Source organism: Tenrec ecaudatus, chromosome 8, assembly GCF_050624435.1.
Source record: "Tenrec ecaudatus isolate mTenEca1 chromosome 8, mTenEca1.hap1, whole genome shotgun sequence".
In the NCBI taxonomy this organism is placed as follows: Eukaryota; Metazoa; Chordata; class Mammalia; order Afrosoricida; family Tenrecidae; genus Tenrec; species Tenrec ecaudatus.
In genome coordinates, this window is record NC_134537.1 from 110004524 (window position 1) to 110032335 (window position 27812).

General features: G+C 44.9%; 2 protein-coding genes across 4 annotated transcripts; one reads left to right on the forward strand and one right to left on the reverse strand.

The window, feature by feature from the left end:
- DCTN6 (dynactin subunit 6) lies at positions 1-20220 on the reverse strand. Its single transcript, XM_075556732.1, has 7 exons — positions 19594-20220; positions 14723-14787; positions 8068-8173; positions 6463-6551; positions 5146-5193; positions 3125-3267; positions 1-412 (listed from the first exon to the last, which is right to left on the reverse strand). The coding sequence occupies exons 1-7, from the start codon at positions 19614-19616 to the stop codon at positions 314-316; spliced, it is 573 nt and encodes a 190-aa protein (XP_075412847.1). The 5' UTR covers positions 19617-20220; the 3' UTR covers positions 1-313.
- On the forward strand, positions 19274-27812 carry MBOAT4 (membrane bound ghrelin O-acyltransferase MBOAT4). Of its 3 annotated transcripts, none has more exons than XM_075556729.1 (3): positions 19274-19707; positions 23252-23476; positions 26477-27812. In XM_075556729.1, exons 1-3 carry the CDS (start codon positions 19520-19522, stop codon positions 27438-27440), a joined length of 1377 nt encoding a protein of 458 aa, XP_075412844.1. In that variant the 5' UTR covers positions 19274-19519; the 3' UTR covers positions 27441-27812. The 3 variants fall into 3 exon arrangements, with proteins under 3 accessions (XP_075412844.1, XP_075412846.1, XP_075412845.1); XM_075556731.1 differs by having other exon boundaries at positions 19666-22182; XM_075556730.1 differs by having other exon boundaries at positions 19668-21748.

Genomic DNA, 27812 nt, shown 5'->3' on the forward strand with positions numbered 1-27812 from the left:
TTGTCATTAGCACTTTTATTCACGTGAATAAATGTTAGTATATAAATACATAACAATAGGCCCTATCTTATCACAGGCCAGTGTTTTCAGAACCAAAACTTGTAGGCCAATATTTTATATAACAAGAGGAAAAGACATAAAATATGTAAATTATCAGAAAAGAAGTAAGTAAGAAAACAATGCATTTTACATGAATTTATGACATAAATTACAGTAGACAGCTACAATGAACAGACGTGCATTACTCTGAGCTAAGACTGCATATATGCTGCGGCCTTTACAGGACTGGTCACAGACAAATGTTAGCATGTTTTTAGTTCTTAACTGGAGTTGAGCTTCCTTTTGTAGTCTTCTTTAAATGGTGGTAGTTTGGCAAGATTTTCATGAGGAAATCCAGCTGTAGTGTCTGAGGCTGAAGGAATAAGATGGTTAAGAATTAACTAGAAGTTAGCAAAGGGAGGAGGACCAGTAGAGGTCGTCCTCTGTAGGTCACGGCTCTATAAGAGATTTTTATTGACTTATTAGTGCTACGGCTTCATTTATTTGTATTATAATAATATGTAATAGTCTGGTAATAAGAAAAAAAAGAAAAAGACACGTGCTGGGATATATAAAAATGATGTGTCATATATTCTCTTATTGCTATACATAAATCAGTTTTCAACCTTTCAATACTGCTTTCCTAGGTTTCACTCTAAAACAGCCACCACATAACTAAAATAAACAAAGTATGTCGCTTTCCGCACTGCCTCCGCCACCACAGAGCTGGAGACCCGGGGCTGCTGGTCGCACATCACATGCTACCAGGTTTCCTTGACTGCAGAGCTCACCTGGGCACTTGTGAAAAATACCATTTCTATTTACTTTGACCATTTTATGGGGAACTCTTACAGATAGTAGAATCATCCATAATTCAATTAGGAAAAACAGGATTTTTAGATATTTTCCTTTGGCACTATGAAACAATAAGTCTTAGGAATATTCATTTTTATTAAGAATCTCTACAAGATTCTCATGAACAATAAAATTTTGAAAACAGTACGAACACTATGCACTAAAACTTCAGATATTCTGGCTCATCTCGTTCTAAACATCTCTGCTTAACTTTATCTTCATTTCTCCCACTTCGATAGTTTTTGTAGCTGTGCAAAAAGATAGTGAAAAAAAATCAGATGATTTTAAGTTTATTCATCCTTATTTCCTTTTTCGTCTAAAGGAGTGTATTTAATTGTTCAAAGTTAACAAAACATACATTACATATAGAGTAAGCCATAAAAGAACTGAAGTTCTAAAAAAAACTAGAGTTTTAATTTCTGATAAATATGACTGATTTTAGAAGGTCTTTAAAAATATTTTCTCTTGGGCTGGACAGCTACTATATATAGCTCATATTATATATTAGATCTAATATCTATATTAGGCTGGGCATCTGATAAATATAAGGCTAAATAATAAAGACCAAACTTTATTTTTTTCTTTTTCAATCATTTTATTGGGCTCATACAACTCTTATTGCAATCCATACATATATCCATTGTGTCAAGCACATTGATACATTTGTTGCCATCATCATTTTCGAAACATTTGCTTTCTACTTGAGCCTTTGGTATCAGCTGATTTCTCCCCCCCCCCCATTCCTCCCTCATGAACTCTTGGTAATTTATAATTTTTTTTCATGTCTTATACTGACCGATGTCTCCCTTCATCCACTTTTCTGTTGTCTACCCCCCTGGGAGGGGGTTATATGTAGATCATTGTGATCAGTTCCCCCTTTTTACCCCCACCTTCCCCTTCCCCTCCTGGTATTTCTATTCTCATTATTGGTCCTGAGGGATTTATCTGTCCTGGATTCCCTGTATTTCCAGCTCTTATCTGTATCAGTGTACATGCTCTGGTCTAGCCAAATTTGTAAGGTAGAATTTGGGTCATGATAGTGGTGGGGAGGGAGGAAGCATTAAAGAACTAGAGGAAAGTTGCATGCTTCATTGGTGCTACACTGCACCTGACTGGCTCGTCTTTTCCTTATGACCCTCTGTAAGGGGATGTCCAATTGTCTGCAGATGGGCTTTGGATCACCACTCCATATTCCCCCTCATTCACAATATGATTATTTTTGTTCTGGGTCTTTGATGCCTGATACTTGATCCCATCGACACTTCATGATCACACAGGCTGGTGTACTTCTTCTATGTGGGCTTTGTTGCTTCTCCGCTTGATAGCTGTTTGTTTATCTTTAAGACTCCAGACTATATCTTTTGATAGCCAGGCACCATCAGGTTTCTTCACCACATTTACTTATGCACCCATTTTGTCTTCAGTGATTGTGGTGGGAAGGTGGGCATCACAGAATGAGGCTGTAAATCTTTAAGGAAGCAGACTGTCCCATCTTTCTCCCACAGTGTGGTGGGTTTGAACTGCCAAGCTTTTGGTTAGAAGGCTAATGTGTCACCAAGGCTCTGTGATCTTGGCTATTACAAAACCAAACCCACTGCTATCAAGGTGATTCTGACTCATGGTGACCCTATAAGAGACAAAATAGAATTGCCCCTGTGGGTTTGTGGGAGCAAATAGCCTAATGTTTATCCTGCAGAGCAGTTCATGGGTTCGAAACGCTAACTTTGCAGTTAATGGCGGGATGTGTAACCCACTCTGCCTTGATGTTGGCAATGAGGAGGGGATAATTTCTCATATGAAAGGAAAATACCCACACAAACCTATACAGTCATGTTGTCACTTGGTGGGGCGGAGTGTATATTCATGTACCCTTTATTATCAATTTATGTTAGTTAGTAAGGACCAAAGTTGGATGTCCAGTATAAAGTTGCTAAGGTCATTCTCCCTTGTTGAATAGTTTGTAAGGCTCAATGATGCATTTTCGGTGCAAAAACATAAGACCAGATATATCTCTGGACTTTCTTTCCCCACGATTGATCTGGTACTGTCCTCTAATTTCCATATTAAAGACAGAATAATTCCACTGCAAATATATTCCCAACTCCAGGACTGTTTCTCTTATGTTTTATTTTGAATCATCTGCTTTTAAAAATATTGGGCTTATTTGTCCCCATTAAACCAATTTTGTGATATTTTAGGAAAATGCGCAGTTAAGGAGAGGGCGGGATACCTGTGGCCGCTCGGTCTGCACCCGGCGGAGGCAGTCGGCCCCGTAGATCACTGTGTTCTCAGGGACGACTTCAAAAGTGTTCAGACTGCAACAGGCACCAATGATGCAGCCACTCGTCAGTATTACATTTCTGCCTACATACGCTGCAGCAAAAGTACAGAAATGATATAGTGATTAGAACACTACTTTTTTTCAAACATGATTGAGGTATAAGAATGCAAACTGGCCACCCCAAAATAAGACTTCAGTTTAGCATCTTTATAGTACAGAGGCAATTAGCACAAGCTTTAATTACACGGGTTCAAATCAGAGCTAGTTGTGTGACCTCAGACGATGCTTGTAAATTCCCTGACCTCATGTTTATTTATAAACTGGAAAGTTCATTCAACTTTGCAGTTTGCTGCAAGGAATAAATAAGATGATAATGATGGGGAGGGTAGAGGGAGGGTGGGCTGGAAAGGGAGAACCGATTACAAGGATTTACATATGACCTCCTCCCTGGGGGACAAACAACAGAAAAGTGGGTGAAGGGAGATTTCAGACAGTGTAAGATATGACAAAATAATAATTGATAAATTATCAAGGGGTCACAAGAGAGGGGGGAGTAGGGAGCGAGGGGAAAAGTGAGGAGCTGATGCCAGGGGCTTATGTGGAGAGCGCATGTTTTGAGAATGATGAGGGTAAACAATGTACAAATGTGCTTTATATAATTGATGTATGTATGGATTGTGATAAGAGTTGTACGAACCCCCAATAAAATGATTTAAAAAGAAAAACCTAAAGGGACAGTTCTACCCTGTTCTACATGGCCAGTCCAAGTTGGAATCAACTAAAAAAAAAAAAGAGATCATAATGTTAGGTGGTGAACACAGTTTGACATATAGTAAGCGTGTAGTAAATAAGAAATATCAACAATAATTGGTAATATCTGGGTCCTAGTGGAACAAAGCATAGGCCTTATGTTAAGTTGCTTACATTGGTTTCTGATTGGCTAGGTAAAGTCGTCTTGACAGAAAGAAATGCAAACTACCAAAGAAACTGATTTTCTTTTCATGCTATAGTAACTAACGTATACACACTCACTGCCAGGAGGCAATCGTGACTCAGCGTACCCTCGTAAGACAGAAGAACTGCCTGTGATCTAAAGGCTGCAAATCCTTACCGAGCCGAATTCGTTCTCCCTTGGAGCAGTAGGTGGGCTCAAGAGGCTGATGATGTGGTTAACAGCCCTATGGTGCCACCAAGGTTCCTTTCTAAATGATCACAGGACGGCACACAGAGTTGTGCACTGAGTGCTAACCTCAAGGTCAGCAGTTCGAAATCACCAGCCAGCCACTCCCTGTGGAGCTACAGCCTGGGAAACCTGGAGGGGTGGTTCTGCGCTGGGGCTGACTCGGGGGCACTGAGTCAATGGCCAAAGGCACTACTACTTGGTGGAAATCTTTAAAAAACTTTTCTTTGGAACTTTACGTTTTAACCTATTTCTGATTTACATTTATACGGCTGATCTTTTACCTTAATGCATTAACCACATTGTCAGAATAAGAATTTACCAGGTAAAGAATTAGTCTCACAGCTGATCCACTTCTAATCACTCCTTCCCTAGGCCATTCCACACTAACGCCTTGCCTTAGACTATGTGCAGTTATCCCAGGCTCTCACACTATACTCACTCCACTCTCTGTCACTCAGTCACACTTATGGCAATAACAGAAATGTACTATGCAAGCATTCGGCACATTAAGAATGATGGCTGCAAACGCCGAGGTGCAGGGCACGAATACCGTCGGCGTCAATGGTTAGTTATGTGTCGACTGGGCTGGGCCATGCTTTCTCGTAAGTTGCCGGCTACTGACGATGCATGTGGTGGCTACGCTGCACTCTGGTGAGTGGTGTGATTGTCCTCCATTTCTGCATAAAGCCAGTTTTCGAAAAAGACACTGTCTTTGAAACCTAACTACGCTGTTGAGTAAGGAGTTTGTATAATTACTTTTCACTGTAAAATTCTGATCACAGCTTACCTTTTGATTCAATGACATTATTATCTCCCATTTTCATGGCTTGAGAATCTGTAAGCCAGAGTTAAGTGAATACTGTAAATATGTCCGTCCCACCCCACCCCATTAATATAGTTTATCATATATTGCATTGTGGGGAGGACTGGGCCATTGGAAGGTGTTTGTAAGCTTGCCTCAGCAATAACTCTTTTCTCAGAGCAATCTAAAAGCAAAGTTTTAGTTTTAAATAAAAGTTTCTCTAAGCTTTTGCATTTCTTTTTTAAAAACAAACACTGGATACTGAAATTTTAGTAAGAAGTAACATATTTTGCCAACTGTTTTTAAGAAAATTAAAACTATCTATCCCCCAATTACTTAGAAATAGTATAATTACAATTTTATAAAATTTTTAAGACAACACATGTACCTATTAACATTATCAAGGATTTCATTTTATTTGAATCCATAATCAGCATCCACGTAAGCAGTAGTTAAGAAATCAAATGATGTTCTATATTGGGCAAATCTGCTGCAAAAGACCCCCTTAGAGTGCTAACAAGCAAAGATTTCCTCTGGAAGACTAAGGGGTACCTGACCTACACCTGGGTATTTTGTTTATAAAGGGAAAGCCACTTGCTTTTTATAGTTCCCCCTACTGCTGTAAAAAGACCTCAAATGCATGCTTGCAGCCTGCATTATGGGTGGTACACAGCCCATGAGATAGCGGACAGAGCTCTCGGAACAGGTTTTGATTATATACAGCACGTGGGTGAGCTGTAGCAGTGGGTGCTGCTGGTTTCCCTGCTACTTAGGTGGGTGGAACAGTGGGCAGGGCTGAGTGCAACCACTCTTGTCCCATAGACCCCCTCCCCTCCCCTCTCCTTTGCTACAGCTGCTGCCACCTGTCCTCCAGCCTCAGCCAGTAGTTGTAGAGGTAGCAGTGGCGGCAGCAACAGTGAAGGCGCCTACAGGAAGCTGGCTTCCATATGGTGCTCACACAATGTGCAAATCACACAAAGGCCCGTTTCACAGAACACATTCTGGACACCAAACTCACTGCCATTGGGTCCATTCTAACTCACAGTGACAGAGCAGAGCAGCCCCCGTGGGTTTCTGAAGCTGTCGAGCTTTATGGAGGCAGACAGCCTAACTTCCTGCCTCAGGACAGGGGTGGATTAGAACTGCTGACAGTGCAGTCCGCAGCTCAGTGTGTGACCCACTACGCCACTAGGGCGGCTGTGAGGGATGCGAACCTGCATACACAGTTGACAGATCAAACCATGACATTTGGTGTTCACAGACAGTCTGGAATGATTTATCTTAGGTTAATATCAAGGATACAACAGCCAACTTCAAACACATTGTTGGTTCCAATGATCATAGGTTTGGGTTCAACGTCTCCAGCATCGGGGGTGATATTATCAGGGTGACTGTAAAGAGAAAAGCCTAGTTGTCAGAACGTCACTGATACAATAAGCCGTTCCTTCCCATCTCAGAGTCTGGGTAATTCGCTTGTAAATGTTACCCACATCACACTTAAAATACATAACTACGTAAGTTATTTCCGAATCTACATGGATCTTTTACTCTCTAGACTGAAAAAGATCTGAGTCTGAGTTGAAGAAGAGCTGCTGAATGCAAAGGAGTGTGCAGGGCATCCTTCTGTTGTTTGTATTTTAGATTCTAAGTCAGAGAACCTTGAGGACAGTGTAATAAAGACAGCGACCGCGGCTTTAAACCTAGTAAATTGGAATCAAAATCAAGCCCAACTTTAAACACTTCTACCCTAATACTGACTGAAATTTGAAGGCTTTAAACAGACCTCTACATAAGGTTACTTTATTCTCTTAGTTGAGGGGTCCCTGAGTGGCACAAATGGTTAAGCACTTGATGAAATGCCAGAGGGTTGGTTGTTTGAGCCCACCCAGAGGACTTCACAATATAAGCCTGGTGATTTGTTCCCCAAAAGTCCCAGCCTTGGAAACACTTTGGAGCAGTTCTGCTCTGCACACATGGTGGCCTTTAGTCACAATCAACTTGACGGCAGCTCACAATTGCTCTTGGGTAGCGATTTAGTTAGAAGTGGTGCTTCATCCCTGATCAATGAGGTTCTGCAGAATAGACCTCTTACTAACTGGCTGATGCTAAAGACACTAAATATATTTTCAAAAGAAATTGCTAGATATATTAAGAGACCCCAAATCCAAATAAACATAAAGACAAATCAATCTTTTTATCAAAGTGAGTTATTTTTCCAGGGCCTTTCTTACAAATTACATACATTGTTGCTTAGAATTTGCTGCCAAATTTTTAGCTACAGTGCTTTATAAATGCTTATAAAATCTTTACAGTTATTACAGACTACTTCATCAAATTGGTCTAATACTTTGTTTAAAAATTGCCTCTGGGACCCCAAGTTTAAAAAATATAATCCTAGGTGTTACTATTGCCACATACATGAAAATATGAAGGACTTTCAAAATATTCTAGCAACAATCCCATTATATTTTAATTCCATCTTCCCACACACCTTTGGAAGGCCCTATGCATATATTAGCATTCAGGTCACAGGTCAGGGCACCAGTAACGGCATTTCAACCGAACAAAGAAACTCAACCAAGAAACACTCTCCGGCCTGGTCAGCACAGCACTTGGACAAGTAGTAGTTAGTAAGTGTGTGATTAACGGGTGGACACAGTGATGGAATGGAAAGGAAAGATGGAGAATTAGTCTAGTTGGTTATCAACAAGCCAGCACAATTTAGACGAGTCTCTCTGCCATTTCTAGTTTTGGTTTCTTTAATAATTAATTACTTGTTTTGAAAAAGATGCTGAAGGTTCCTGGAACACTAAAATAGTGGGCCTTCCAGAGACGGTGGTAAAAGACAGCTGAAATGAACAAGACACCTATCTGTGGTTCTTAGTCCAGAACGCTGAGAAGTCTTACGCATTTATGATGAGGGCCTGCTCTTCAATTAGGTTCCCCTCACCGATCACTATGGGTCCGGCTTCTGCAATAATTCGTGCTTTTGGGTGGATTACTGTCCTGGGTCCTGGGTAAAAATATCATGAAAAGAAATTATTGGTAAAGGTTATATTTCCAGTAGCAGAATGAGAGGTGAATGTGGGTGGGTGGGTCAGGCTATCTGGAAGAATAATTTCTAATTATGACTTATTAGTAATGATAGAGGTCCCTGGATAACACACATAGTTTGTACTCAGCTACTAATCTAAGGCTTCAAAAAGTTCTTGGGAAAAATGGAATGAAAAAATAATGGAACTTTTCCATGAACTTTCTGATACTGCCTAGAATGTGCCAGGCACCATGCTAGGTACTTTCACAAGTTCTCTCCTTGGCTGTTACCATTAGTTACCAAACCAAACCAAACCAAACTCACTGCCACCAAGTCAGTTCTGACACATTGTGACCCAACCGGGTAGAACCACCCCTATGTGACACTGCCACCAAGTCAGTTCTGACTCACTGTGACCCAACAGGGTAGAACTGCCCCTATGGGTTTCCGAAACTATAACTCCTTACAAACGTAAAGAAGCTTTTTTTTCTCCCTTGTAGTGGTTGGTGGTTTTGAATTGCTGACCTTGCAGTTACCAGCCCAACACAGGTAACCACTGTGCCACCAGGACTGCTGAGTGCCAAATCTTAAACCAAGATAAACAAAGTGACAAGAGCAGAGGCTTAGGACCAGAAACCCCTGGCTCATGATATTATGAAGCCTTTATTACCTGAGCTGTGAAACAGAAGTGCTGATACCTGCCTTGTAAGCTTATCAATACTGATAAAATGTAGATAGACACACTATCTGGCATGTAGTTAACAATAAAACTTCCCTTTCTTTTTTTCGTAAAAGTAAAACTCTTTGCATATAATATGGTGCCTTCTTATGCCATATCCCAAAATATCAGTCTTTATTAAGAGATGAGGAGAACATGTGGGCAGGTGGGAGGCAGAACCTGGGGACTCTAATCTTAGCCCTTTACTCTGTCAATTTCTTTGTCCTAAGCCTACCTCATGTCCTCTGACAAGATATTTAAAAATAACTCGTTCTGTTTTAGCCATGTGCTTTATTACTTCCTCTCTATCGATTCTATGGTACCATACGCCTGTGGCTGTAGAGTTCATCGTGATGCCGGGCGATCCCGTGTGTTAAAAGCAGTGGGGCTGCTTGGGGTTTTCTTGGCTGTACTAGTAGCAGAAACAGATGGTCAGGCTCTCTTCAATGGGGCCAGTGGGTAGGTTTCACCAACAGCCTTTAGATTAGTGGTTGAGCGCAAACTCTGTGTGTGATCCATGGACCTCTATCATTACTACTTTATTTAATGAAATGCTAGAGAGTTGTTGGTTATAATTCTGAGAGGCAGCTCAGCAGCTTAGCTTAGATGTCTGATTAGGACACCACCCCCACCTGGTGGTAGCATTGCTAAACTATCGTGTTCTCGAGGACAAACTGGCTCAGAAAGGCGCACCTAACAGGTTAACATTGTGAAGTCACGGCAGATGGCACAGGCAAGTGTCTCGTGGTGTCTCTCTGGGGCACAGACGAGAGAAGTTAGCATACATGCACAGGCTTTCCCCAACATCCAAAAGCACAAGTGTTCCCATTGCATAAAGTGGAAAAGAATTAATTACCAATAATTTATATGAAATTATTTTGATTGTTCTCAGACCTCCTAAAAACCTATCAAATTATACCAAGTAATAAAAAATTTAAGTCACACTAACATACAATGTTCGCACACATTTCAGAGCTGTGCCTTGCTGATTTTTTTGTATGGGCTTATTTTCATGTGTTAGACTGCTAGGAGCCCCAAGGGAAGCAGCTCAGAGACATGTGCCTCTCGGGCGGGTGCAATTACTGAATGTTATTTCTGCTTTTCGCCTTTTTTTTTCCTTCTTTCAGAAAAGTGAATTCCTCTTTGGATTTCGTTGGGTTAGAAAATCTGGCCCTACAATGAATGTATAAGTGTGCTTTACACAACTGATGTATGTATGGATTGTGATAAAAGTTGTATGGGCCCCATTAAAATGAGTTAAAAAGAAAGAACAATGGACTATATGTACTAATATGTTGATGTATGGATTGCAACGAGAGTTGTAAGAGCCCCCAATAAAATGATCTAAAAGAAATTCTGGCCCTAAAGCAGGTCACTTGTAAAAGTGAAGACTAGTGGACAGGGAACACCTGGACTCGGGATCTGGGGCTGCTGTGATGGAGGCTGGGGAAACTTCTGAATGGGATGTGCAGAAGCAGGTGTGTGATTTGTGCTGCTCAGCTTTGTCTCCGCCACGGCTTTCTGCAGCAGAGGCAGGCGAGAGCCCAGCAATCCCGTCACTGCGACAGGCAGTGACCGTGACATCAGGCCACAGCTTGCTCCCAGCTTTTCTGCAAGCAACATGCATTTTTACCTTGACTAGGCTTGAATGTGAACCAAGTCTTGAGGTTAAAACGCTTTAAAAATAAAGATCTATCACCATGGAAAGTTAAAACAACAACAACAGAAACCGCTGTGAACTTTCTGAGCGCTCTTTCTGGCAGGGTAGTTTGTATATTTTCTTACCAATTGTCCTGGACCCGATTTGGCTCATCTCCTTGTTTGGGTAACCGTGTCTGGAGTCGGAGCTGCCTTCCTGGCTGATGGGTGGCTAGCCTTGGTGCCACCTAGTCAGAAAGGCATGCCTTGCACCAAGTTTCCATTTCCCTCATTTGGTAAAAGGCACTTTTCCTGCCTCCCTTTGTCACCAAACACACTCTTCATGTGCATTTTCAACATCAGTAAGCCATTCCAAAAGCCACAAGTGCTCTCTCTGATATTTAAAACATTGCCGTGGCCAGTGAACTAAGTACCTCTAAGAACTGCTCTATATGGAAAGACCTTTCTCAGCCAAAATTTGCTTTACTGAGAAAGGTTTCCAATAGAAGGGTGGCTCCTTATCTGCATTACAATCTCTAGTGCGGGGCTACAAATGGCTTTTTCACGGTGTCCAGCTCTGCCCTTCAGCATGCGGTCTCTTCCTCGCCCTGTCCCAGTGCCGAGTCAGCCTTTCACCTTACACAGAAGGGGACAGACGACAGGCCTTCCTGAAATGTTGCTGCAGCATTCAAAATGCGGATCTACAGAAAACAAATGCATGGCTCACAAACCAAGGCAGTCCAATTAAAAAGCCAAATTACAAGGAACAACTACGAGGACCTACTGTAGGTGACACAGTGGGTTTCAAGTTGGCCTGATAACCCACGAGTTTAGCAGTTCGAAACCACCAGCAGCTCTTCCCACAAGGAGTTTTCTACTCCCACAAAGAGTTATGGTCTTGGAAAGTCACAGGAGTCGTTCTACCCTGTCCTACAGGTCCCAGAGGTCAGCATCGTCTCAATGGCTGTGAGTTTGGTGTTGTGACTCCATTCTACTCATCACACACTCCCTCACTGCCGTCAAATCTATTCCGATTTATAGAGGCGCCGTACAGTAGAGCAGAACTGCCTCGAGGACAATCAGACAGTAATCAAATATAAACCGAAAGCTGATTCAACCCTAAATTTCTTCATGTCTCTTCTGTATTAGGGAAGGTAAGAGGATGAGGGATAAGGCAGTAGAGGCACAAAGTTTTGAAACAGGAGCCCAACCCATCCTTTGCTTCCCAAGTGTCTAGAATAGCTTCTCTAGGTAACTTGAGTTTATTTCAAAATATGTGCGTGTACATGTTAAGTTGATATATCGATAATATCTTTGCTCTCTATTATACAGAAGCATGGTTACTTTTTAAAATGGTACTTTAAAATGGGAAAGTAATACAAAAGGGAAAATACAGATAATTACATGATTTTAACCTTACTTTCCTTCTAATTAAAAACCTGTGTGCGATTAGTCAGCTATATCATGATGAAATCTTAACCTCGAATATCAGAGTGAGAACACTAGAGGAACATTTTGATAAACACATGGCCATTTCTCCCATTAAAACATTTGCATGTATAAGACCTTAAATAATGACAAAGAGGTAAAATAGCACTGAAAAGAAACAGGATTATTTTCTGAACTTTGAAACCTTGTCCATGTAAAATAAATAAATCCAACCTAGAAAGTTACTAACGATGTTGCATAATATCGGCACAATATTCGCTGGTTTTATTAGACATGACGCCTGTGGTAGTAGCTACATAATCTGGTGTCAATCTGAGAGGATTACGAATGAAGGGGTGGAGTCTGGCCTGTCAATCAAGATATAACCAATGAGGCCTCTGTGTGGGGCATGGCCTTCTCCTGAGAATTCTGGGAACTGCTGTATTTCTTCCTTGAAGGTGGGAGACACATTTCCCTCTGCTAACTGACTCCCTTGGAGACTCTACTGACAAGGCTGACTTCCTGCGAAAGACATCCCTGAGGAGAAGCCATATGGACTTACCCTGATGCAGCCCTGGGTGCTGGAACAGCCACGTGGAGCCCCCTGCCAGTGCTGAGATGCTTACAACAACAACACTGGATCCAAAGACTTCCTACCCACTGGCCTGTGACCGTCCTGCATTCAGTGTCGTTACATGTGTTTTGTGAATCTGAAGAGGACTTTATAGGTTGGTATCTCAGACATATGGGCTAGTATTGAACTTATGGACTTGATCTTGACCGTGCTGGGATATTTTCTTAATATACAATTACCCTGTATATAAAACTCTCTCTTATACACATGAGTTTCTATGGATTTGTTTCTCTAGTCTACCCGGAATAATACAAAGCCTAAAATGGTTTGAAGGCTCAGACTTCCAGGGCTTTGGGGGTATTACATTACAGTTGTTTATTCTATTAAAGAAATGAAGTATAGGGAACAGCATGGGCTTCCTCTCTGAAAGTCTACGTAACCAGTGACGGCTCTACTCTGGTGGCATGCAGGTGACATGTGGCTACTGGTAGGGACAGGTTCAACTATAGAGCAGCAAGGGCTCCGAATCCAGTGCAAACACAGACAGACGAAGTGAACAAAACGTGAGCTTAGGGAACTTATTCATGTTCATTGCAGTATAAACATAGGTCGAACTATTTATTTGATCTAAATGTTGGCCTTGATCTCTAGCAAGGCTACAATATGACTTGATTTAATGTGCTTATAACAACTCCCTGCCACTGAGTCCATTCCAACACCTAGCCACCCTGCGGGTTTCCGCGGCTTGTGAAGCTGTAGGAGTAGACGTCCCATCTTTCTCCTGCCGAGGACCTGGCGGGTTCAAAGGGCCGACCTTGCATGTAGCAAGCCCAATGTGTAAGCCACTACGCCACAAGGGCTCCTTCTGACATAACTGAGTGCTTCCTATACACTAGGTATCAGACAATGACAATTCACAAACACTGTCTTTTTCAATATTCCTACTCCTATTTTTGTGTGACAGAAACAGCTAATTACCACTGGATAACCTCGTGGCACTGAGATAAGCGCTGGGGTCCGACCACAAGGTTGGCAGTTCAAACAAGGTCTCTTGTTCAAACTCCCCACCTGCTCCATGGGAGAAAGATGAGGCTGCCTGCTCCAGTAAGGAGCTAGGCTCAGAAACCCTCCAGAGCAGCGGTTCCCAACCTGTGGGTCGTGACCCCTTAGGGAGTCGAATGACCCTTTCACAGGGTCGCCCGATTCCTAACAGTAGCAACATTACAGTGATGAAGTAGCAACGAAAATAATGTTATGGTTGGGGGTCACCACAATATGAGGAACTGTATAAAGGGTGGCGGCATTAGGAAGATTGGGAACTGTAGGGTCACGATGAGGTGGAATTGACCGAGGGTGGAGGGATTTTGGCTTTATCTGTTCTCTGCTTTTTCCTGGCACGAGAACTTTGATGTTATTAGGGCAGTAAAGTGCCCAGCTAGATGTGCCCGTGAGACCAAGGCCCAGCCATAACACACAGACGTTCAGGAAGGCTATTTAACCTGGAGGTACACCTTTTGTCTCCCCTTTCTCATCTCAGGTCACTCTTAGTGCTCTAACCATCACACCCTGGCCTGCAAGGCTGGTGACTCAGGAGTCACGCTGACCAATCAACTGACCAGCCAGCTCTGAGTTGCTTACTTTTATAGAAGAGAAGAAACCGCCATGCAACTAAGCCACGACTGCATGTAGCTGAACCTCATCTTGAAGCACACAATTACACATATGGAAAAAAATGAAGATTAAGGAGCTTAACTACTAGTCCAAAGCAACCCAGCAGGTAAAACACAAAGATCCTAACTCAGGATTGCCAGGCTCCAGGGCCACACTCTGAATGGCTCTGGTACAATGAACGCTCCTCAAAGGCAAGAGATGCATCTGCTGTGTCCACTGCTATGTCCCTAGTGCCGGCCCGAAGCAGGTATGCAGCAGCTGCCGCTTGAAAACTAGGAATGGCTTTGCTCTATGGCTTCATTATCTATCAGATAGGAGCTTAAACACAGACTCCATCATGATACAGTCTTTGAGAAAGGTTAACCAGTTAGGGAGGAAATACATTGTTTACTCTATAAAATGAGGACATCAATGGAATAAACATACAATCTCTAATTGTAAAGACTGAAATAAGTTACATCAATTCTTAAGATGGGATATTAAGAAACTGTTTTCTTACCTATAGTGACATCTCCTCTGATCTCACTTTCTACACACACTACTGCTCCAGGAGCAATCTTCACACTGTAGGAAGAAAAAGGTAACATTTATGACGGTAATGTACTCAACGGGGAACCAAAAGCTTGGTGGTTTGTATCCACTCAGAAGAGGCACTTTGGAAGAAAAGCTTGTCACTCGGCTTCCCAAGCTCAGCCAGGGAGAGCACTCCGGAGCACAGTCCTGCTCGGACACCCACGGGGTGGCCGCCAATGGGACTGACTCCGGCAAATAGCAGACTGATAAACAGCCAGACAAAGAAAAAAATCCCTTTGTGGAAAGATCTTAGCATGATGTCCAAGCTATATTGTTAAATTAAAAACAGCACGGCACAGAAATCAAGAAGTATATCTCGGTCACCATCTTTGTTAAAGGGAAAAGAATATACAGCATATTAAAGGTATGTAGCAACAAAGGTAATGCTAACTTAGAAATACAAACCCAAAGCTCACTGCCATCGAGTCAATTCTGACTCATACTGTCAAAAATCTAATATTTAACTAGATGTAGTATGTCATACTGCTCAAATATTGTACACTATAGTGTACATTGTTCAAAAAACTAATATTTTTAGATCACTTGATTTCTGACATTCTGCTGTGGTCTAGATCGCTGGTTCCTAAACTTATTTGGTCTACTGCACCCTTTTCAGAAGAAAAATTACTAGGCACCTCCCCGACAATTAAAACCGTTTGTACTAGAGCCCAGAATCCAGGATAAAGTGTAGACTATCTGCTTTGGCAGCACCCCCTGGATATTTCAGTGCCCCCAAGGGGCAGTATCCCCCATTTTGGGAAATATTGGTCTAGATCAGTGGTTCTCAACCTTCCTAATGCTGTGACCCTTTAATACAGTTCCTCATGTTGTGGTGACCCCCCAACCATAAAGTTATTTTGTTGCTACTTCATAACAGTAATTTTGCTACTGTTATGAATTGGGAGACCCCTGTGAAAGGTCTTTCGACCCACAGGTTGAGAAACGTTGATGGACGAGCTTACAGGAGGAACTGAATTAAGTGGTTACCCCACAAAGAAGACAGCCATCTCCTTGAAGGCAAGTTTGTGGTCTAACTCAAGGAAAAACAAATATAAAAATGAATAGTCCAGTAGAGAGGTCTGAGAGGTGGGCCCCAATCCCAACTACGAGGACAGCCACCCTCCTCCCAAAAGCATTGAAGCTACAGCTCAGGGAGAGGGTCATGTCTGATCAGAGCACATGGAAGCAAGTGAAGGGGGAGGAAGAGAGTGGCCCAAGCTCTGGCCCACCAAGCCTTGAGGATGATATCCCTGCTCAGAGCAGCCAATGCAAAGAGAGGATGATACGGCCAGCCCCACTACGAGACACGGCATCCCTCACTGCCCCACAGGAGACAATACTGAGACACAGTATGGGAATTGCACCCGATCTGATCCCACCACACCGAGGCAAAACACTAAGGGTGTGCAACAGAACTGCATGGCGAGCAGAGCAAGGAAGTTCTGAGGGAGTACCAAAAGTAGACTTTGGGGCCAGGGCTTGGTGCCCCAACAGATTCAACCAGAGAACACTCCTAAAGGTCAACAAACAGACCTTGAACTATTTACAGGCTTTTTTATTTTTTGGTCATTTTTTATTGTTTTGTTTTCTTTTGTTGCTTTGTTTTGCTCTCTTGTTCATGTGCATGTGATTATCTCTGCAGGTCTATCTAGATGAGGTAGGCTGAATAAACAATCTGGAGGAGAAAACAATGGGACCGATGGTTCCAGGGAGGACATGGGAGAGGGGGAGGTGGGGGAAAGGAAGTGGTGCTAACAAACCAGGTACAAGGGAACAACAAGTGATCCAAAATCAGTGGTGAGGAGGGTGTAAGAGGCCTGGTAGGGCTTGATCAAAGGCAATGTAACCCAGAGGAATTCCTAAAACCCAAATGAAGGCTGAGCATGATAGTGGGACAAGAGGAAAGTAAAAGGAAATAGAGGGAAGAACTAGAAGGCAAGGGGCATTTATAGAGGGGCAAAGGGAATTTATAGAGGTCTAAATACAGACATGTACATATGCAAATATATTTATATGTGATGATGGGGGAATAGAACTATGTGCATATATTTATAGGTTTATTATTAAGGTAGCAGATGGACATTGGACCTCCACTCAAGTACTCCCTCCATGAACACTTTGAAAAAAAACTGAACACTTAGTTCTATTAAACTGGCATTCCATGATGCTCACCTTTCCAACACGATCGCTGAAGACAAATGTGTGCAAAAGCAAATGTGGTGAAGAAAGCTGATGGTACCTGGCTATCAAAAGACATAGTGTCTGGGGTCTTAAAGGCTTGAAAGTAAACAAGCGACCATCTAGCTCAGAAACAACAAAGCCCACATGGAAGAAGCACACCAGCCTGTGTGATCACAAGGTGTTGAAGGGAGCAAGTAGCAGGCATCAAAGAACGAAAAATCATATCATTGTGAATGAGGGGGAGTGCAGAGTGAAGACCCAAAGCCCATCTGTAGGCAACTGGACATCCCCTTATAGAAGGGCCTCGGGGATGAGACGAGCCAGTCAGGGTGTAGTGTAGCAACAATGAAACATACAACTTTCCTCTAGTTCCTAAATGCTCCCTCCCCGCCCCACACACTATCTTGATCCCAATTCGACCTTACAAATCTGGCTAGACCAGATGGTGTACACTGGTACTGCCAAAAGCTGGAAATACAGGGAATCCAAGGACAGACAAACCCTTCAGGACCAGTGCTGAGAGTGGTGATACAGAGAGTGTGGATGGAAGGGGGGGTAGAAAGTGGGAACCGATTAGAAGGATCTAGAGATACCCCCTTCCCAGGGCGACGGGCAACAGAAAAGTGGGTGAAGGGAGACGTTGGACAGTGTAAGATATGACAAAATAATAATAATGTATAAATTATTAAGGGTTCATGGGGGAGGGGAAAACGAGGAGCTGATATCAAGGGCTCAAGTAGAAAGCAAATGTTTTGAGAATGATGATGGCAACAAGTGTACAAACATGCTTGACACAATGGATGGATGTATGGATTGTGATAAGAGTTGTACGAGCCCCCAATAAAATGATTTTTTTTAAAAGAAAAATGAATAGTCATTAGATAACTTGTTCTAAGTGAAGAATAACAAAATAACAATGATATGTATATTCATGGTGTTATATTCACTTTTGGCTTCTATGACACGACCATACTATCTTAAGATATTTTTCTTTATACTTGTTTACATTTTTAAAATTTCGATTCCTAGTATTTTATTGCCATCAAACAGAAATACAATAATTTTGTGTAAACCCACTGCCGTATAGAATTTCTAAGCCTGTAAATCTTGAAGGGAGCAGACCCATCTTTCTCCAAGAAGCGGCTGGTGGGTTTGAACCACTGAGCTTGCAGCAATCCAATGAGGCATAGAAAAAGCACTTATGTAATTTTCACATTGCAAATCTGTCTTGGAGGAAATAGTCAGAAAGCTCCTTAGAAGCGAGGATATCAAAACATGGTCTCACGTACTTTTGACCAATTATCAGAAAGGGCATCAAGCTTGGTAATGGCTCAAACCTCGCAAGGACGGTGAGGCGGGCTCAGGACTGGGCAGCATTTCTTTCCCTGGCACACAGCCTGGCTGCGAGTTGCAACCAACTGGTCAGAATCGAACAGCAAGCTTGTCTTGTGATTCTACAGCGTGAGTTTACAGAAGTCAACCAGGCAGAATTTTCCCTTGAATTTGCTGTCCGTCTCTCTGAAACGCAGAGCCCAGGTGGCACAGTGGGTTGTTCCTCGTTGGCTTGCTGACCACCAAGCCAGCCATTAGAACGCACTAGCCTCTCTAGAAGGTGGAGCTTTCTATAGGGTCGCGCTGCGGCGGAACTGACTGATGACAGTGCGCTCGGCTCATTTCATGGATTGCATTTCCCTGGATTCAAGTAGTTTTTATTACTTTGACTCTTTTTTTATAATTAAAATCATCTTATTGGGGGCTCGTACAACTCTTATCACAATCCACTTACATCCATGGTGTCAAGCACTCCTGTACATTTGTTTCCCTCATCATTCTCAAAACCTGTGCTTGCTTTCAGCTCTGGGTATCCGTTCCTCTTTTTATCCCTTCCCTCCCGCTCCCCCCTCCCCCCTGACTCTGTTTTAATTTTAACAGACTCCAATTTGCTCTTTGATAATTTTAATTCACGCCAACAGAAACAATGCCCCCGCTCCCCCCAAAGAAGACCATAGAGGGCGATCGACATTGTGATCATGGGTTCCGTTTGGAGAGGCATTTCTCTCACGCCAGCCGTTCACTTCCACAGACATCCAGCCATGAAGACAGCAGGAAAAGACGCTTCAATTCGTGTCCTCGCAGGTTTACAAAAGGGCATGCCCGCGGCGAGGACACTGTGAAACCGTTCTAGGCCCGCGAGACCTCCGCTCGGGCTGGGGCAGTGGGGCTGCCGCAGCTGTCGCCCAGGCGCGGGCTGCACGGGCGGGGAGCTCGGGCCCGCGGCCGCAGGCGTCCGTGGCCACAGGAAGCCGCGAGGCGCGGTGCTCCGCGGGACCCGGGAAGGGGACGAGGCTTTCCCCGCTTCCGCCCGCGGACACGCTCCTCCGCGCAGGCGCGTGGCGGCTGAGGGGCGGGAAGGTGCGAGAACTGTAGAACCAGAGGCCCCGAATCCGCACCCCCGCCTCCCTCTCCCTGAGAGGACCTCAGCCCTGGGCTCCGCTCCCATCAAACCGAACGCCCGGAACGAGACACCACCTGAGTGTCCACCATGAGCGACCAGAAACAGATTGCGCTCTCTTGCGGAGAGCTGAGGAGAGGCCGGTCGCAAGCATTAAAACCCACCACTTTGGAGTCTTCTCCGCCATCGTCCGGCCCCGGTCCTCCGTCGGAGCTGATCTCTACACCACCGCCTGGATGGAGCGATGATCTCTGCACTCGATTGGGAGGCCTGATCAAGTTGGGTGTGGGCGGGGCGAGGGGCGGGGCGGCAAGCTCAGCTCCAGCTGCTTGCCGGCCGTTGGCTTCCGGGAGCACCGGGTGGTGCGCTGTGGCTCTTCCGGGTGGTTGGGGATTTAGGGGGTGCTCGCCCGCTGGCCTTGGCGCTGGCCGTCAGGTCACTATGAGTTGGAGTTGACTCGGCAGTGAAAGCAGAAGAGTCGACAGACTCATTTCCAGGGCCCTTCCGTCCATTCTTGGCGCGCGTGGCCGCGTTGCGGTCTCACTCGTTACCGGTTGCCATCCCTCCAGGCTTCACCGCGGCCTCGCTGACGCTGCGGTTCGGCCGGCAGGCTCCGACCCGCCGGGATGTGCCTGCTCTCGTGGCCGGGCCTCGTTTCTCGTTCCTTGTGATCTTTCTTTCTCGAGTTCTGCCCTCTTTGCCGAACTCCCCGGCCGATTTCTTATTCGATTGCCTACTTGGCAGCTCCACTTGGGAACCTTAAAATAACCCACGGCGAAGCTGCCTTTTCGCCCCGCCCCGCCCCACCGGTTCTTTGAGCTCCGCCTCCGTAAGGCAGCCTGCACTATGAACCCAGTTGCTCAAGCAAGGGTCTAGTCATCCCAGGCAGTCTTAACTTCCGTGTGTACGCACCTGCAGGTTCTGCTTGCCCTGCTCGTGAAACTTCATGCTTACAGAGAAGCATTTCCACTGCTCCAGAATGTTTTAATTCTCCGATTCTGCAGGGGATTCTTCCGTCTTTAACCACTACAGTATACACGGTACTAAAAACAAGCCCGGTTGGCTCCCGGGACTCGCGGTGACCCCACGTGGGCCAGAACACAACTTTAGGGTTTTGAATGGTTTCTCAGAAGTAGACGAAAAAGGCCTTTCTTCTGAGCTGCATCTGGGTGGGCTGAAAGCCCACCTGGTTGGGCAGTAACTGCACCAATAATTCTTAAATGAAGGTACTGACTTACAGATCTGCTTTCACAACACTTCAAGGAAGGGCCCATGTTTTACCCAGCCTTGTGTGGCTGGTGTTCACCACAGTCTGTGATACAATGGTGACCCAATATTGCTCATAATTTTAATCATTCGCTTGTGTATCTTCAACTATATTCAACTTCCCAGCTTAGAGCTGAGCACTCTTACATGCTTTATCTAATTTTCCTAACAATTCTGTTAAGAAGGAGGTCTAAATTTAAGAGGAGGAGGTTAAGTCTTGGACAGGTAAAGTGACTTCTTCAGTGAAGCTCCCCCAGGCCATGGAGACTGGGTTTCCTTTGTGTAGCACGTCCTTCCACTGAAGTCCTTGTCCTGAAGGTGCACCTGTACCAGGCTGTATATATACCCTCCCATCCTTTTTTTCCAAAAAGACTGCCTCTGGTGATGAAAACCAGCTGGTCAGGGACAGCCCTGGAATGTCCTGGCCTTGGGAGCTGGAGCCTGCTGGCCGTGTCGTGCGTCTAGGCAGTCTCCTGATGGTATTCCTTGCCCATATTGCAAAGGAAGAACTTTTCTGTTGACATCCACAAAGTATTCTGTAACAAATGTTGACTGAGTACGTCGTATGTGCCAAGCATTGTTCCGTGTGCAGGGATACAGTAATAAAACAGTGTCCCTCTTGTAGCCTCACATTATCATAAGAAAATGGGCAACAAACTAATCGAGACGTAAGAGTTAGTAATAAAAAAAAACCCAACTCACTGCCATCAAGTTAATGCCAACTTATAGTGACTCTGTAGGACAGGGTAGAACTGCCCCAGTGTGTTTCTGAGACAGTAAAGCTTTACAGGAGTAGAAAACCTCATCGTTCTACCTCATTGCTACTGGTGGTTTCAAACTGCCAACCTTGTGGTTAGCAACCCATGTATAACCACTATGCCACCAGAACTCCAAGGGTTGACAAAAGGAACTATGAAAAACAAGCCAAAAGAGCGGTATACAGAGGCAGATTGGAAGATGGAATCATGTTTTTCCCTTCGACTCTGAGAATTCACCTCATTTTGTCTTGCTGTGCCTCCCACATCTATGGATTTGCTGGTCGACAGCAGGGAGGTAGGACTTTTCAGTAACCTAGTGAAGAATATATGACAGTCTTATGACTGGAAAGGCAAACAATGGAGAACGCAAACCACAGCTTCGGAAAGCAGTGGTTTCAGTACATGCTGTTATGAAATAACATCCGAGTACGTTTTGGTTTCTATAGAGCAGTTCTTTTTATCAGAAAGCCAGCGTTTATGCTGCTATCAGTAGTACTTAGTTTGTCCTCTGCTCACCCAGGCTTCTCTAAACCCTATAAAAGGGTCCCAGAGAGCTGTGCTTGGCATTTCTCATGCCAGGAGGCACTGGGAAGGACAGTTTCCATTGTTGCAGGTCAGAATGGATTGGCGTCAGCTCCACCCTCTGACACTTTATCAAGGGGCTGCTTTCCCCTTTGCACTTCTGTTTAACTGTCTGTGCTCCATGGACTCATTCTCTACTCACGCCAGGTAGGCTAAAGGGTTTGCTTTGCAGATCTACTTGGGAATAGTAGGGAAAAAAGCATGGATGCGACTTCAAATATGAAGAGTAAAAATATTACACTTGTTATTTTTAGTGTCCTATCATTGCCACTGATGATTGATTGCTTGAATAAATATGCATAAGACAGTAAAACTGAATGAGAATTAACACCATGTCTGCCTTGAATCATAATGTTTAAAAGGCACATGTTAATGGGTAAAGACGGTCTGCAAGTTCATCCAAAAGAAGAGAATGTGAGAGGGGACTTCCTTTGGAATGAGAGAGGGGATCAGAGCCATGGGAAGAAGACATGCACAGCACAGGGTCCTGTGGCAGCTGGGGCCAAGAGATGTCCTCCAGATGTAGAGATGATGCAGCACTGCCCACTCCCCCCTCCCTCATGGATACATCTAAGCCAGCATGTGTCCCAGATGTTCTGGACAACCTTAATGTCTTGCAGCTTAGCATTTTCAATAAAGTTAGATTTTATTAAATCTATAACTATGTGGGATGTCTAAGACACCTTTGCATGTTCTCTCAGAGAAATGAAAGAGAACCAGTCCTTTTAGATGAGATGTATCTCAGCTTGAGATTCAAAATCTTACCACCAAAAGGCTGCTATAACACCAAGGCACAAGCTGGAGGGTCTATAAAAACAGGGCTAGGTTGGCTGCGAGTCTGGAGGCTGGGAGTCTAGGTTGTTTGTGGCCTGGACCTCGGTGTTTCCAAAGCTTCTAAGAGAAGAAGAGCCTCTCTGATCTCTGCCACTCCCTGGTAGCTCCAGGGGTCCCTTGGCTTGTAGATACATATATCTTCATGTGCCTATAGCTCCTTTGTGTATGTCTGTGCATCTTCTCTGTAGCAAGGACACCACTAAAATTGGACTAGGACCCCTCTTAATCCAATAGTTAATGTAATAGTTCATAGTAATAGGTCTTGGTTCCAAAATCTTGTTTCCAAGCAAGGTCAGGTTCATGGGTAGTAGGGGTGAGAATTTCAACATACCCTTCTAGGGGACAGAATGCAGCCTGTGACCCCATTTCCCTTTTCTTTCAGGTACCTCTTTCTCTTGACCGGAGGGCACCTTTTGGCCTTGGCGGCCATGGGTCCCTGTGCCGTGCTTGTCTTCATCCCTGCTCTCTGCGCTGTGGTTCTGATCCACTCCCTCAGCCCAAAGGAAGTTCACCGGCAGACTTTCTGCTTTCAGATGAGTTGGCAGACACTGTGTCACCTAGGTCTACACTACACGGAGTATTATCTTCAAGAGCCTCCTTCCACGAGGTAAAGAGCCCTGTCCACTAGGGAGCACACTGGGATGCACTGAACGGACAAGGGTTGGCTTGCACCAGGGTGTTCATGAAGAAAGCTTGCCCATTGAGTTGAAATCCTCATTCCTCCAATTTTGAAAGGTGTGAGCTTTGAAGAAGTCATTTAACTTCTCTCAGTCTCAATTTCTTTTTCTAAAAAAACAAAAAAACCATGGGAGGGGAGACAAACAATACCTATCTTACAAGATGGTTGCATTGGGTGTAACCCATGTAAATATAATTATATGACTATGAGTAGCCACCATGTGCTGGCTAGGAGCACTCCTTAGCTCGGATTAGCACTGGCCCTAAGGAGAATGGGGAGTGCAGACAGGTGAATCAGGAGTCCTGGCGCGCTCAGATGCAGTGGGCTGGTCTCACAGTGGCTGGTTTAGACACAGAGCCAGTAGCCTTGCTGGCTAGCAGGACAGGGAAGATGCAAAGGATTGTTAATCCTCACTGCCAGCTGCCGCGAGCGAGCCAGCTTCTCGTGTAAGGGCTTGCCTTCCATCTAGACTCAGCTGCTCCCCACGTCCCTATAAAGAAGGGCAGGCACCCAGTCTAAGTGTGGAGGGAAGGGGCGGGGCGGGGAGGGGATCAGAAGCTAATTATGATCCAGAGATGAGTTTTCCCAAGTCAGTGAGATTGCTAAGTTTAGAGGGGAGTGGGCCTAATGTACCTGGAGATTGTTAGGCTGGATGTACCTGGCTGCCTCTCGCGATCCCAACTGGCATGGACCCTTGGTTACTAGAGAATGGAGACCACGAGCTCTCTGGGTGGGTTAGCCATGTGACTACAGAGCCTGCCACGGGTTCGCTCACTTTGCCCTCCTACCACACGGAGAATCCTTTTTAAAAAATGTTTGACTATTTTCACCAAAGGCTCCAGAGCTTGCTTCTTTGCAGACGAGCCCAGCTGGCAGGAGGGGAGAGTCCCGAGTGAATGTGGCGGATTGTGGTAAGAAGGGTGATCTGACGGGGCTGGAAGAGCAAGTTGTGCGAGATCCGGACTGGGAGGGAGGATGAGCCCGAATGTAGCCAGGCCGGCAAGTCAGCAGGATGAGTGGCATTTGGAGGCTACTTTGCATTCAAATATTTTGTTGTTGGTGTTGCCGTGTTTGTTTTTTTAGTTCCTGGGAGGTGCCCATGCTCAGCTGTGAGCTGAACGGTTGTTGGTTCAGGGCTACCCTCAGACACCTTTAAAGAACGGCCTGGCCATCTACTTCTGCAAATCAGCCCCTGGACACAGTTCTATTCTGATACCCACGAGGTGGCCAGGAGTCAGAATCAACTCAAAGACATTGTGTGTGTGTGTGTGTGTGTGTGTGTGTTGCTTTGTGAGGAGAGATCCATACCAAAAAAAATCAACCTCACAGAGTCGATTCTGACTCATCCCAGGACTGTTGGGCTTGAGTCATTGTCCTTGATGCTTAGACACCCAGGGACAGCCGTGGTTGGGAAACAGCTGTTTTCTCTCTGCAGGACAGCACTCCAAATTGCGGTGTGTGTCACAATCATTTTCACTAATTGTTCTCCTCAGCAGCCCTGCCAGCAGAACCGTCCCTGCACGGTAATTCAGGGGACTGGTTCGGAACACACGTCAGATTGCTGCTGACTCAGCCGCACATCCCCACGCCTCGAGCTTGTGGATTCACATTCACATCAGGGCTTGGCTTCTCTTTAAATCCTCCACTTCCTGAAATGTTCACCAATGTGTTTTTTGGTTCTTCGGAGACAGATTTCTTCGAGGCTGTTTTCCAGTCCCTGAATCTAATCTTTTTCCATTTATTCTTAGAAATACTATCATCCGTTTCCCCTCTAGGCCTCCTTGCCATTCTCACCTTGCCATTCTCACCTGCTGGGGTTCGCTGTCTCAGTCGTCGCGACCCCGTGCGCTACAGAAGGCAACACTGCCCAGTCTCCCACCGTGCTCCCAGTTGTTCTTATGCGTGAGCCCATGGCTGCAGCCACTGCGCCAATCCGTCTCCTCGAGAGCCTTCCTCTTTCTGCTGCCCCTCCAGGGACTGGAGTTTGGTTTGTCCTTCTGGCTGGCCACGGCACTTTCGACATTCTTCGCTGGCACCATCGATCACATCCATCGATTCCTCGTCAGTCTTCCTTATTCCATGTCCAACTTTCACATGCGTCCGAGACAACTGAAAAGACCATGGCTTGGATCAGGCCACCCTTTGTCTGTGGTTCTGAGCTGATCCTGGGGGCTTTAGGGACCACTGCAGGTACCACTTGGGATGGAGCCTGACGTTCAGAGCCACCCTGGCTGTGGGGTCATGAAGGAGGAAATGGGAGGGATAAATTAACACTAGTTTCCTGGGGCACATCATTGTGACACATTTCTATTTCTTCAACAAAAATTCGAGACACCATTTACACTTACCTCCTACCATTGATGCTTTTATCCATTGAACAAGACAAATATATATCCAAAGCAATTTTCTTCTAAGCCTTCTCATCTTGAAATTCTCTGTGTGGTATACCTGTCTCTATAGATACACATCAATTTGACATAAATCCCAGTAAATCAGTTTCATTCATGAAAGGATTACTTCAGTAATAAATAGAAACATAGTTAGCAATTTCGTGAGAAAGACAAACATCAAATGTAAAGACAGGCAATGCAACTGAGATTGTCATGCTGACCGACCCAAGTGACCCTTAGGAGGCATCAAACCCAGTATCTCAAATGTATAATATGAAATATCATATTTTATATAAGTACATAGCATCACATAGTTTCCCTTATAAGTTAGTAGTGCATAATTATGTTGTTTTTTTAATTATGTTGTTTCTAAAGCAGATAACTTAAAAAAATTTTTTTGCAGATAACTTTTTAAAGAAAAGGTGTGGTTTTGTCCATGTGTCAATTTGACGTGTGTCCGTAGAGACTGATGGATAGGAGATGTCTGTGAACCTCGTGTTGAACATGGAATGCTGTTCATTATGAAACTCTCTTTCAGGTTCTGCATCACGCTCTCTGCGCTCATGCTCTTGACCCAGAGGGTCACGGCCCTCTCCCTGGATGTTTGTGAAGGGAGAGTCGAAGCAGCTTCAAGAAGCCGCAGGACCCAGAGCTGTTTGTCTGAGTACCTGCGCCAGGCACTGCCCTATTTCAGCTACTTGCTCTTTTTTCCTGCCCTCCTGGGAGGCCCTCTTTGTTCCTTCAGAAGATTTCATGCTCGTGTTCAAAGGTCCAGGCCTGTGTGCCCAAGACAGTGTTTCTGGGCTCTGGCCTGGCAGGGTGTGCAGATTCTAGGACTAGAGTGCCTGAAAACAGCCGTGCAGTGGGTGGTCAGTGCAGGAGCGGGACTGAGGGATTGCCAGCAACTGGGGTGCATCTATGTCATGTGGTCCACAGCCGGCCTCTTCAAACTCACCTACTACTCCCACTGGGCCCTGGATGACTCCCTCATCCAGGCAGCAGGCTTTGGGTCTGAGTTGGGTTGGAGCGGTAGTGAGGAGGATCCCGGCCCCGATGCGGACATATGGACCCTGGAGACAACCCATAGGATATCCCTGTTCACCAGGAAATGGAACCAAAGCACGGCTCGCTGGCTCCGTCGGCTCATATTCCACCGCAGCCGGGCCTGGCCCCTGGCACAGACATTTGCCTTCTCCGCCTGGTGGCATGGCCTCCACCCAGGGCAGGTGTTTGGTTTCTTCTGCTGGGCCATGATGGTGAAAGCTGACTACCTGATTCACACCTTTGCCGATCTGTGGATCAGATCCTGGCCCATGAGGCTGCTCTATAGAACCCTCTCCTGGGCCCACACCCAGCTCGTCATCGCCTATATCATGCTGGCTGTGGAGGTGCGGAGCCTCTCCTCTCTCTGGCTGCTCTGTTGTTCTTACAACAGTGTCTTTCCCGTGGTGTCTTGTATTTTGCTGCTTCTGTTATCAGGGAGAAAGCACAAATGGAACTGACAGCTCTTTCCCCGACCCTCGCTGTCCACATGCATCCTTCCCTAGGCGTGTTGTGAAGTGTCTGAGTGCCCTTGTAGTATCCCCTTTTTATAAGGAAACAGAGTTTAGAAAGTCTCCAGGACATCATTTTGAACCCCAGTGGTCCCGCCCCATCCCCAAGCTGGATAATGAGTTTGTCTTGTTGTTGCCCTTGTCTTGTTGAAGATGGTAAGATTCTCTTTAAAATTAAAAAAAAAGTCTTGATGGTGTCTATGCTTGACCTTTCTTTAATGCATATATTTCTAATGTGGCTGTTGTGACAGATTGTGTTATATCCCCCCAAATATATGTTGAAGTCTTGACCTGTGTTTTCCAAAGTAGGCAGCTCCATCC